This window comes from Elephantulus edwardii, unplaced genomic scaffold, assembly GCF_000299155.1.
Source record: "Elephantulus edwardii isolate Elephantulus edwardi_28Jun2011 unplaced genomic scaffold, EleEdw1.0 scaffold00036, whole genome shotgun sequence".
Classification (NCBI taxonomy): Eukaryota; Metazoa; Chordata; class Mammalia; order Macroscelidea; family Macroscelididae; genus Elephantulus; species Elephantulus edwardii.
The window spans coordinates 3,398,422-3,410,607 of NW_006399786.1; the positions used below are offsets into that span (position 1 = coordinate 3,398,422).

Consider the following 12,186-nt stretch of genomic DNA (forward strand, 5'->3'; position numbering starts at 1 on the left):
TGTTGTTTCTACAAAGTAACGAAAGTGCTAATTAAGAAATAAAATAGGCTAATGAAGAGAACTATACAAAAGCTTAAAAGGGAGTGAAAGCTAACTCAGTATGGGATGTCTATTCTCATAAAACACCCACACAAGCATGTCACCTAATTTCAGAACACTCTGCTGAAGGTCAAATATACAAAGCTCATGTAAGTAGCCTATTTCCAAACTTTAATTGCTCAAATCATGTATTCAAATTTAAGGCTAGACATATTCTGAAAGTCAGAAATGCTCTTTTTATTCAAAGATATAATCAATTCAATAACAGGCTTTCTCTTTAAATGAGAATAACTATTAAAACTTAAATGAACTGTATTGAATTTGATTCTAACTCAAAGCTACCCTCCATCTAGTTTCTGGGGCTGTAAATCTCTATAGGAAGAGACTACCCATCTTTCACAGAGCAACTAATGGATTCAAACCACTAATTTTTCAGACAGCAGCCTGACAACTTTATATACTACACCACCAGGGCACCTTAAGAAGACAATGAAAATTAGAAGGCACTGCTAAAAGAGATTAAAGACTACTTAAGTCCAAAGATGCTCCGCCTTCAAGACTTAATATTCTTACAGTGCCAACACTCTATAGACTCAACACAATCCCAATCAAAATTTCAATAGTCTTTACAAAACAAGGGGGGAAAAAAATCTCAACTTTAAATAGAAAGGCAAGAGGTCCTGAACAGCTAAAACAAAATCCAAACAGACAAATAAGGTAGAAAGACTCAAACTTTCTGACTTTAATAAAATATATTAAGAAACTCTGGCTATCCCAAAGGTCATAGAAATTTTGTTGGCCCAGGTTGGCATATCCCAAGGTTTAAAACAAGCATACCTACTACCACGCATTTCTCAACCTGAACACTAACATAAATTAAAATGCTGACAAGAACGTGAATGAATTAGAATGGATTAATTTCTTTATCTGTCAACTGGGTGGGTTTAGCAATTACTTCACCTAGGTATCAATGAGCATATCTACTGCCCAGCTCCTAGTTTCTAATACCACTCTAAGACAAAAAGAAACAAGAGTTCCTAGGAGAAATGAGCAAGTGGAGGAATGGGACAGGAAACAGACAAGAGTATTATCCCAAAATACCAGGGGAAAAGTACTACACAAAAAATCAAAAGCCTACACTGCTGAGGGTATGTCAAAGAGTAAAAACCAAATCAAAGAGCCCCCAGTGGCTAAAGCTGGAACGATCTGAGTAACAAAACAAAACAGCATTGGATTACAGCCCAAATATAAAAAAGACATCCATGAGTCCACACTGTTATAAAGAAATGACTGCATAATAATAAATATATAGAGAAGAAGACATAAATCTCCCTTGCAGAAAACTCCCAGATTAATTTATGTAGACATTCCCCATCTACAGGCGGGGAGCCACTCCTTATGTGGGGACCACATACTATGACTTCATGTCAAAGAGCACAGCATAGATATAGAGGTAGGGGGAGGGAAGAAAATTTAACAATGGAGAAAACGGAAAAATACTGCTTTTGTCATATTCTTGACATGACGATGAAAATGGCACTTTACTTCCATGGTCTTCCTTCCTGAACCTCAGAACTACAGACTAAGCAAGAGGAAAATATATTCCATTCCAATAGAGGAGCAAACTATGAAATACTTAACCAGTATTCCACAAATTCTTAGTCATCAAACACAGAATCTGAGAAACTATCACTGCCAAGATCTGCCTGAGGAGACATGGAAACTAAATACAAAATGGTAACATGAATTAAATACTAAAACAGAAAAAATACTAGGTAGGATCTAAAGAAATAAAACTAAACTATGGATTTTAGTTAATAATAACCTATTAATATTGACTCATTAATTACGGCAAAGCTTTACCACAGTAGTTACCACAGTAATGTAAGATGTTAACAGAATAAATTATGTGAGGTATATGGAAACTCTATTTATTACTTTCTTAAATTTTCTGTAAGTCTAAAAACGCTTATTTAACAAAGGAAGTTGAAGTGTGCAGCATTCAACAGAGCAGTCTTTAAAAAAAATGGAAAATATCTCAGACATACTTTGTAACTTAACAACAGAGATGACCACTTGGTAACAAACCATATCCTAATATTAGAGCAAGAAGAGGAGGCCAAATAAGGAAGCTTAGCTCCGTCATGACAAATTACTGGGGGATGCGCATCTCTAGGGAAAGCTTACCTCCATCATGACTAACTTCTCGGGGTAAGCTAAATCCCCTGGAGCTGGTTTGTAGCCAGTGATGTCAGACTGAATGTAGATGTGGGTTCGGTAGACCAGTCGCTCTTGCACATCTTCCAACATCTGCTTCACACCAGCTGCAAATGCCCCTAATTGTCCAGCTGACAAAAACCAAGTGCAATTGTCCTTTAAATTCAGAAAATTCTTTTCAACAAGTAAAAATATTACTAAATTGTTCAACAATAATATGAAATATTTGATGCACTGACTACTTCAACAGGACTCAAATGTCCTTGGGTAAAAAGTAATTTAAAGTAAATGTCTCTTACTTTCTTAAAATTGAGAAACAAATTTGCCCACACAACTCTTCACTGAAACTCAGATTATTTTAATTATTAATATGAATAATAAAATTTAAAATTCTAAAATGTTAGGTGCTTTAAAAAAACTGACTTGTGCTTTCTACGAAGATGGCATCGAAAGCAAAGAAGGAAGCCCCTGCCCCTCCCAAAACTGAAGCCAAAGCAAAGGCATTAAAGGCCAAGAATGCATCCTGAAGGGCACCCACAGACAAAAAAAAAAAGATCCACACATCACCCGCCTTCTGGCGGCCGAAGACGTTGAGACTCCGAAGGCAGCCCAAATACGCCTGGAAGAGCGCTCCCAGGAGAAACAAGCTTGACCACTATGCCATCATCAAATTTCCCCTGACCACTGAGTCAGCTATGAAGAAGATAGAAGATAACCACACACTTGTGTTCATTGTGGATGTCAAGGCCAACAAGCACCAAATTAAACAAGCTGTAAAGAAGCTCTATGACACTGATGTGGCCAAGGTCAACACTTTGATTAGGCGTGATGGAGAGAAGAAGGCCTATGTTCGACTTGCTTCTGACTATGATGCTTTGGAAGTTGCCAACAAAATTGGGATCATCTAAACTAAGTTCAGCTGGCTAATTCTAAATATAAATTTTTCTCAAACACGCACACACCAAAAAAAAAAAAAACCAAAACCTGACTTGTGTAAGCTCATGTTGCTAGCTTCTAACCAGGCTGAGAGATAACTAGGACAGGTTATTATAACTATTATACAAAAATAGCTTCACAGATGTTATGAATGTGCTAATAACATCTTTACAAAGAAAGATAAGTAAAATGGATTGTATATAAATCGTATTTCTTCATCTCTAAGATACCTTTAGTGTTAACACACATCAGTAATTCATTAGCAGTTTTCTAAGACCTGAGAGACTGGAAACATTGCATAATCACATAAAAAATTCTATTAACTAAATATTATCTTCAATTCATAATTAGGAATTCATAATCAATTGCAGTCAAGTGTACACCTTAAAATTAACTAAATGTAGCAGAATAAGAAAGTCTGGAAACATTAGCAGGCCTACAAAGTCAGTAAGACAATCACTTCCACCAGTAAAATGTAGTGTATTGCTTTTAAGTATTGTTGTTGTTAAGTACTATCATGTAGGAACCAACTCATAGCTGACCCTCTAGCAGGTTTTCAAGGCAGTAAATCTCATGGGAAGAGACTGTCCATCTTTCTTCCTCAGAGCAGCTGGTAGACTCTAGAACCTCGTGTCTGAGTAGGCAGTGCAACTCCTCACCACAAAGCTACAGAAGCTCCTTTAAAAGTATCATTGGAAAAATGTATTCAATAAAGCAAAGCTGTTCTAGATAACCACTTTTCTTTTACTTTGTAATTTAAATTGTTCTTGTTGTTGTCTACCATCAATTTGGAACAGACCCACAGTTAACCCTCCAGTGGGTTTCCAGAGGCACCAAGTCACACGGGAAATTGTTCATCTTTCTCCCGTGGAGAAGCTGGTGAATTCGAACTACATACCTTTGAATTGGCAGCAAAATTCCTTACTAATCCACCAGACCTCCCTAATAACTACACATGTATTTTAAATATCTGCTTTTTAATCAAGAGTGGACATCACATTTGACTATAAATTCTAGTAATGTTGTTGGGTGTCATCAAATTGTGACTCATAGTGGTAGCAAAGTCTAATTACCAATTGGGTTGGCTTTAATCTTTACTGAAGCAGATTACCAAAAGAACTCGAAGCACCTGCTGCAGGAGACCAGAGATTACCTCTTCAATATGGATTACATCCCAAAATCCAGAAAACAAAAATTCTAACCACTGGGTCAATAGACCACATCATGAGAGATAGAGAAAAGATTAACGTTTTCAACAATTTCATTTTACTTGGACACACAACCAACAACCATGGTAGCAGCAGTCAAGAAATCAAAAGACTCGGAGAAAATCTGCTGTCAAGGACCTCTCCAAAGTGCTAAAGAGCAAGGGTGTCAGTTAAAGACTAAAGTGCATTAATCTAAGCCAAGATATTTTCAATTGCCTCCTACACTTCTGAAAGTTAGACAATGAGTAAGAACAAAAGAAGGAAAATTGATGCCCTGGAGTAGTGTTGGAGAAGTGAACTGAATACTCCCTAGACTATCAAAAGAACAAACAAGTCTGTCTTAGAGGAAGTGCAACCAAGTGCTCCTTAGATGCAAGGATGGTGCAACTCCATCTCACATACTCTGTCAGGAGGGACAAGCTCTTGAAAAAGAGACATCATGCTAAGAAAGGTGGAGGGTCAGGGCAAGAGAGGAAGCCCCTCAACAAGATGCACTGATACAGGGACTGCAACAATGGGTTGGAGCGTGTCCGAGATCTTGAAGATAGTACCGGATAGGGCAAGGTTCAGGTCTGCTATTCATAAAGTTGCCACAAGGCACAGTTGGCTTGATGGCACCTAACAGCAACAACACCCAAAGAGACACTGGGTGCATTTCAATTGCCAAACAATCAGTTAGTAGTCAAGCGTTAAACCATTTGGCCACCAGGGCTCCTTATTTTGGTAATCATGTACCAGAAATTCTTAACCTTTAGACTTCAAATGCCAGAAAGGGACTTAACTTTTTTAATTACTCATCTTGCCCAAATTTTAAATTTCTTTCCCCATTTGCACCTTCGTTCAGAGTAACATACAATTTAATTTAAAAGAGGGCAGGGCAATCAACTCAGGTTTCAAAAAAATTAAGTACTTTTTAATGAGGGAAGAATCTAATCAATGTTATTCTAGCTCACTGAGTCACAAACATAATTAAATTTTAAGTTACCATTTTTACTTATCATTTACCATTGTTCTGTACATGATCTTCAAGCACTTCATTTTTAAGAATACCGCAAAGTTCTGATAGAGTCTCTAAGTGAATAACATGAATGATCAGTGGCCTGAAGACATCATACAACGATATGCACAGTTTCTCCAAAAGTTCACTAAAATGAAAGAAGAAAAAGCATGGTTACTAGGAGTAGCCTTTTCTGGATTCTCTCACAGTGTTAGAAGGCTCATTGATTTCTTACAACCAATAAAAATAATAACATCTACAAAGAAACAGTGACTGTGGAAATTACTGAAAAGGTCAAAAAGTAATTCTGTAAACTTTTTTTCCTTCAAAACCTCAGAATCAACAATCAATCCTGAGCAGTCAATTCTAATTAGCTATCACCAAGCAAAAGACAAAACTCAGTCAAAACTGTTTACTTCAGTAGTATTTCTGCTTATTTTCTTTCTAAAACAATAAAACTACCCCAGTATGTTTCACTATGCTACTATATTCTACTTTACTAGAAATTAGATGGCATCAATTTCCCTGAAAAATAAAAAAAAAAAATCCAAATTTGCAAGTATGTATAGATTTAGACAAGCAAATTCAAAGTACTTGGGAACTATTTTGAAAAATTTTAAACATTTGAAAAAAATATGTTTTCTATGGTGCTGAGATTTTCAATGGTACACTTGTACATAAAATATTCCCTTGCAATTGGCCACCTCAACAAAAGGACATCATGCTCAGAAGGGTGGCAGGACAGGACAGGAGAGAAAGACCCCGGATGAGATGGATTAATACAGTAACCGGGGCAATGAGGGCAGGTGTGTTGGAGATGGAAGACTTCAAAGCTATTGTACTAAGGGTTGCTATGAGTTGCAGGCGAATCAATGGAACATTTCAAAAGTCAAAACAACCGATATGAATAACTCAAAAGCAGTGTCAAGAGATCTGAAAGATATTCATAAAAAAAAAAAATAAGGGTATTAGGTAGTATTCATATCCTTAAGTACTTTTCAGTAATTATTATGTTCCATTGCGTTGGAAAGAACTCATAGCTGACCCTCCAGTGGCTTTTCAGAGGCAGTATATCACAGAGGAAGAGCCTGTCCATCTCTCTGCCGCAGAGCAGCTGGTGAGTTGAACTATACATGCCTTTGGGTTGGCAGTGCAACTCCTTACCACTAAACCTCTAGAATTCCCTTTTCATTAATTAGAATCATGTAATTTAGCTAAAAGGAATTACTAGTGAAAATAAGGGGATCCAGATTCCCAAGACTTCATTTCCTATGTAGGATTCTTAGCATTACATCACACGGTGTCCGCAAGCATACTGAAAAGCAATAGGAAGGCATATTGAGTCTTTAAATTACCCATTCATTTTGAGAAAATAACCACTGTCCTACCCAGCAATATTCTGTATAAACATATATATACACACATATATACAAACAAGTTAAAATTCTCTGCAGTTAATATATATAAAATTATCCATTATGGTTATTAACAAATTAAACCTTAACAACAAGAATTAGATTCCAGTTACCACCTACTCTAGTTTTGATGTTGGTTTTGTGAAAAATTCATTGTAAAGCTGGTGTTCATCCTGGCACACGTGGACCATAAATGCACAGCCACTGCGAACCTGCCATGAATAAACAAGTACCACAGGCAGTTAAAGACACGACGATTCCAGCTCTCATGAAATAAAGTACATTGTCTTTGTAAAGAGATTTTTCCTATGTATTCTTAAATACATTAAAAAAACAGAAAATGGTAGGTTTTGAAAGCCTTATTAGAGAACAGAAAGTGGTTGCTTTTCAACAAGTTACTACACAATGAACCTGAACCTGGGATGTGTAGCCCATGCAACACCACGCTCTCCTATAGAGCTACATCTCCAGGCCCCGTGTCACTACATAATGGCCAGAACTGTTCGTGGTTTTTATGTTCTTCTTTATGCATTGTTTTCTAAGCTCTTGACAATCAACAAATGATTTTTCCAGACAAAAAAGTACCCTTTTAAAAAAAAGCCTTTATTTATTTTCTACAGTATACATTAAAATCACATCAAATAAAATAGCACTTTTACAGTAATTTAAGCTAAAATTATTGATATAAACTCTCATACTCTTAAACTTCATTTTTAAATAGTCTTCATTTGTGAATATTTATAGGAAAAATATATGAGGATGAGGATACTCTGCTGAATAAGAAACTGCGTTATTGTTGTTAGATGACCATTGAGTAGCGTATGACTCAGTAAACCTATGAACAACAAATCTGAATCCTGTCCTGTCCTGTGCCATCCTCACAGTCTCTGACATATTTGAGCCTATGGCTGAAGCCACTATGTCAATCCATATGGTTGGCGGTCTTCCTCACTTTCACCAACTCTTCACCTTTCCAAGCACGATGTTCGAGTAACAGCCCCTCTTAGCAACATGCCCAAAGTATGGCAGATGAAGCTTCACCATCCTTGCTTTTAAGGAGCATTCTGCCTGCACTTTTTCCATGACATATATGTTTTATTAGTAGTACAGGGGATATTCAGCACTCTTCTCCAACACCACAACTTGAAACCATTAATTCTTCTGTCATCCATATTCACTGTCCAGCTCTCAGAGGCATAAAAAGTGATTGAAAAGACCATCATGGCCTTAATCAGGCACACATTAGTCTTTAAATTGACATCAGTGTTCACCAGTAATTTGGAGAGGTCCCTGACAGCAGACTCACTCAAGGGTGTCAGAGATGATGAAGATGGCACAGGATAGGACAGGATTTGGGTATGTTATTCATAGGGTCACTATGAATCACACTTGACTCAATAACACCTAACAAAAGCCAAGTATGACAAATCTGTTATATATAACTGCATGAAAAATTCTTTACTTCTGCTGATAGAGGATCTGTTAAGGACTGAACTATATGCCCCCCAAAAATCACAGTTGAAGTCCTAATCCCTATGCCTGTGACCTCATTTGGAAATAGGTCAGTTGCATATGTATTAGTCAAATTAAACTGAGGTCATTAGCATGGGCCCTAATCTCTTTATAACTGGTGTCCTTTAAAGATGAAAAGCAGCATACAGGGAAGAACGTCATGGGGCGATCGAGATAAAAACTGAACTGATTGCTGTCAAAAGCCAAGGAAAGACTGAGGACAGTGGAAAATGAGCAGGGCCAGGAAAAGATAGTACACCTTTGGACTCAGAAGAAGTATGGCCCTGCTAACAAAAGGGGAATTCCAGCTTTTAGACTCTAAAATAGACAATAAGTTTCTGTTATTTTAACCTGCCAAGTCTGTGGTAATTTGTTACAGTGACCCTAGGAAATGAACACAAGATTTAAAACTTATTTACCCAGGTATAACTCCTGTGGTATCAAAAAAGCTCAAAAGAAAGTTTAACATTAAGCCAAAACAAACAAAAACTTACCAAGGCACAATGGTCTCTGTTATTCTGGCTGGTTAATTCTGTTACTGTACAAGTAATACTAGGGCCCAAGAGAAGCTCCCGCTGATCAAGGTAACACTGGTGTATGTCATTTAGGACCTGCTGGTATCTGATGGGAAGTGAATAAGATTAGCATATAAAATACTGATATCAGGTACAAATCACCCCCACTTTTTTTTCCCCAAAAGCTCACTTTGCATCAATTCATTTTCATGACAGATACATGTTAGTACCTGTTTTCACCAATCCAAAGACATTCAAAGATGATTTTTGCTTTTCCAAGAAAAGGTGAAAAATAAAGAAACCAGTGTTCAGTATTTGTTCTGCTGTGAGTCTCTGAAGAGACAGAGGCAATAGCAGGGCAGCATGCACCCTGACCAACAGGAGTGCTGCCGCCAAGCTTCTCCCCAAAAGGTAACTGCAGGAGCAAACTGCCCAAGCTTTCAACTGTCTGGGATTATCTGTTAGTGTTGCTGGAGGCTTCATGTGTCATTTCATATGATTCAATAGGTTGCTCTGGGGTCTGAAAATGTTTAAAAAAAACCCAAACTCATAAAAATTAACCATAAGTGCTTTTTGCTTCATGCCATTTTGCCCTATATTTCATAGGAAATGGTCTATTTTTTGATAATGAGAGCAATGTGTATATAAGTCAAACCCAATGTAAATCCCAAAACAGCTTCCCAAACCTCTAAAGCTATATGGTTGGTACTTTCTCATTTGCCCATATTAAATACTGTTGTTGTTGCCACTATGTACTGACAAATCAGAACTGACTCATAGCCAAAGTTAATTATAATATTAAACATTAGAATATTTATATATAAAAAAAAACACAACCAAGCATAATGACTCTATGTCTCCCCAAAGTATACATCTTCTAAGAGCAGAAACTTTAATTAGATCTGCCAAATGATAAGGAAATTCTGCTCAGGAGAAAAGGACCACCATGCAAACTCACTAAGTTCGATCGAGGACCTTGCTCATCAAAATGAGGATGTGTTAACAGGAAAAAAGTCCACAGAGGACACAAAAGAATTGCTCAGAAATATAAGGACTCTGACTAGATTTGGACAAAGAATTTCAAGAGAGTAGATTTGGAAAATAAAGAACGTCTGCATACTCACTCAGGTATTTTTTCAGATCGCTGTTCTATTTGTTCAATAAGTGTCTGCACAATAAAGAAAAATAAAGAAAATTTATCTGCTTTACTCAGAATTGAAATTTCTAATAGTATCCCATGTTCATCAAAAAGTAAAATGATCATAAAAAGAATCCATAATGCCAAAAAATGAAAGAACCCGAGTTAAAATGCCAGTATTTTTCTTTGTTTTTATATGTACATACTTTTTCTTTTAAAAAAAAATGTAGACTATCTTATACACTCAGCTGTATGTTCTGGGGCTTTTTTCCCCCGTTAACACTGTATTATTTCTATCACTAAACTATTTTCAATATTAGATGAAAATATACAGACAGCCTGAGCTTAGTGTTTGACTCTTAGTAAAACACTCACTGAATTATTATTATAAATATTAGTGAAAATATTACTTAACTGGCTACAATATTGGCTAATGGATAATAACCAGCCACCTTTCTGTAGATGTGTAGGTTGTTTGCTAAGAGTATCCCAGTAGTAAATTAAGACCTCTGAGCCTTGACTAAAACCACCACGTTCATGTACCAGCTCCATCTACCCTTAGGTAGTTGTTTAAATCTAGGTAATTGTTTAAACCTTGGGGCTTACTTCTAAGACTGAGCTTCTTACAATGTACAATTGGTATAATAAAAGTCCCCCAGAACTATTGTAAAGATTCAATAACATGTATATAACATACTACGCATAATTCTTGGCACATAGGAAACATTCAAACCATAGTTTCTACTATTTGTTTACATCTCAAATAATTTCTTAATAATAGTTGTTGTAATAGACTGAAAGAAGCCCTGGTGGCACAAGGCATAACTTTGACTGGTAAGTGAAAAATCAGTGGTTCAAATCTACCAGCTGCTCCATTATATAAAGATGAACAGCCTCATTCAATAAAGATTTACAGACTCAAAAACTTGAGGAGGGTCACCAAGAGTTAGAAGTGGATTTGGTTTGGTTATAGATTGAATCTTGTTCCCCAAAAGTTAGTTATACTGATATTCCAATGCCCATACCTACAAATATAATCCTGTTTGGATATACAAGAGTTTGGTTTTTTTATATTAACAAGGTCCTACTGGAGCACAATGAATGCTAAATTTAATCTCCTCTGAAGGGTATCTCATAAAAAGAACAAAACAGGCACAAAGAGAAAAGGCAGAGGGGAACAAACACCCAAACGTCACATGTATCTACAGGCACCAAAGGAAGGTCGAGAAACATCCAGTGCACCCAAAACTGAGACAAAGCTCTGCCACAGAGCTCAGAGAAAACGCCTAGCCTACCAATACACTGAATGTGGACCTACACCTTCCAAACTATAAACTTATTTTCTTAAATGGCTCATTTGTAGTATTTCTGCATAGCAGCACAAGATAAATACATGATAACACCCTGAATTCTTAAGTATGTGTAAAAGGAAACAAACAAAAAAAGTTAATGAAGCGGACCTGAAACTGTTAATCCCCTGAAAAACCTCCTTTCAAGGGTAGTGTCTGGGAACATGAGCTTCAGAATAGTTCTCACTACTTCCTGTAAGAATAGTTTACTGTGCTGAAATATTTGTACAAAGTGGTTTACAGTGACCACTTGCTTTCTGCCTAGGAGAAAGTTCTGGAGTTTAGGTCCATGCTAGGCAAAGGGAGCCTATAAGACAGCAGCCAAAAAACACTCTGGGCACTGAATGTCTAGCAAGGCCCTGACAAATGTTTCTCCCAGGTCTTGTTGCTGAAGGAATTAAGTGTCCTCTGTGGCTGCACTGGGAAGCTTAGGCTTGGTTTGCTCCAGACTTCGTCCCATGTGCTCTCTCCCTTCCCTGGTTGCTGCAATATGTACTGATAAACAGCACTGTTACCTGTTTTACCAAATCTACAAAGCATCAATTATTACAATTTACCAATGTCTGACATCTAACTTTAAGTTGTGCATTTTTCCCCCCCATTCATTCACTGTTTCACTTTTCTGCCCTCCCCACTCTCCCCCCTGGTACACTACCCTCTTGGAAAAGTAAAAGAAAAATTCTTTAATTGTTTTACAATCCCTCTCCCCAGGTCCACTCCACTATACATCCTTCGCTCCGGACTCCTGTCATGACAAAAATACCTAATAACTTATCCCTCTGAAATAGTTTTCTCCCTCATCTGTTTCAGCGCAGTGTACATTATTGGACCCATCCTTCTCAGTCTCCTCCCAACCCTGA

General features: G+C 37.1%; 1 protein-coding gene across 1 annotated transcript in view; it reads right to left on the reverse strand.

The window, feature by feature from the left end:
* COG3 (component of oligomeric golgi complex 3) overlaps positions 1 to 12,186 on the reverse strand; it is a 78,024-nt gene that overhangs the window by 33,786 nt on the left and 32,052 nt on the right. Inside the window, exons 9-13 of the mRNA XM_006884607.1 lie at positions 9,964 to 10,007; positions 8,819 to 8,945; positions 6,933 to 7,024; positions 5,406 to 5,545; positions 2,227 to 2,387 (exon numbers count right to left, since the gene is read on the reverse strand). Of these exons, the coding sequence (XP_006884669.1) occupies positions 2,227 to 2,387; positions 5,406 to 5,545; positions 6,933 to 7,024; positions 8,819 to 8,945; positions 9,964 to 10,007 (564 nt within the window). The remainder of the gene's footprint in view (positions 1 to 2,226; positions 2,388 to 5,405; positions 5,546 to 6,932; positions 7,025 to 8,818; positions 8,946 to 9,963; positions 10,008 to 12,186) is intronic.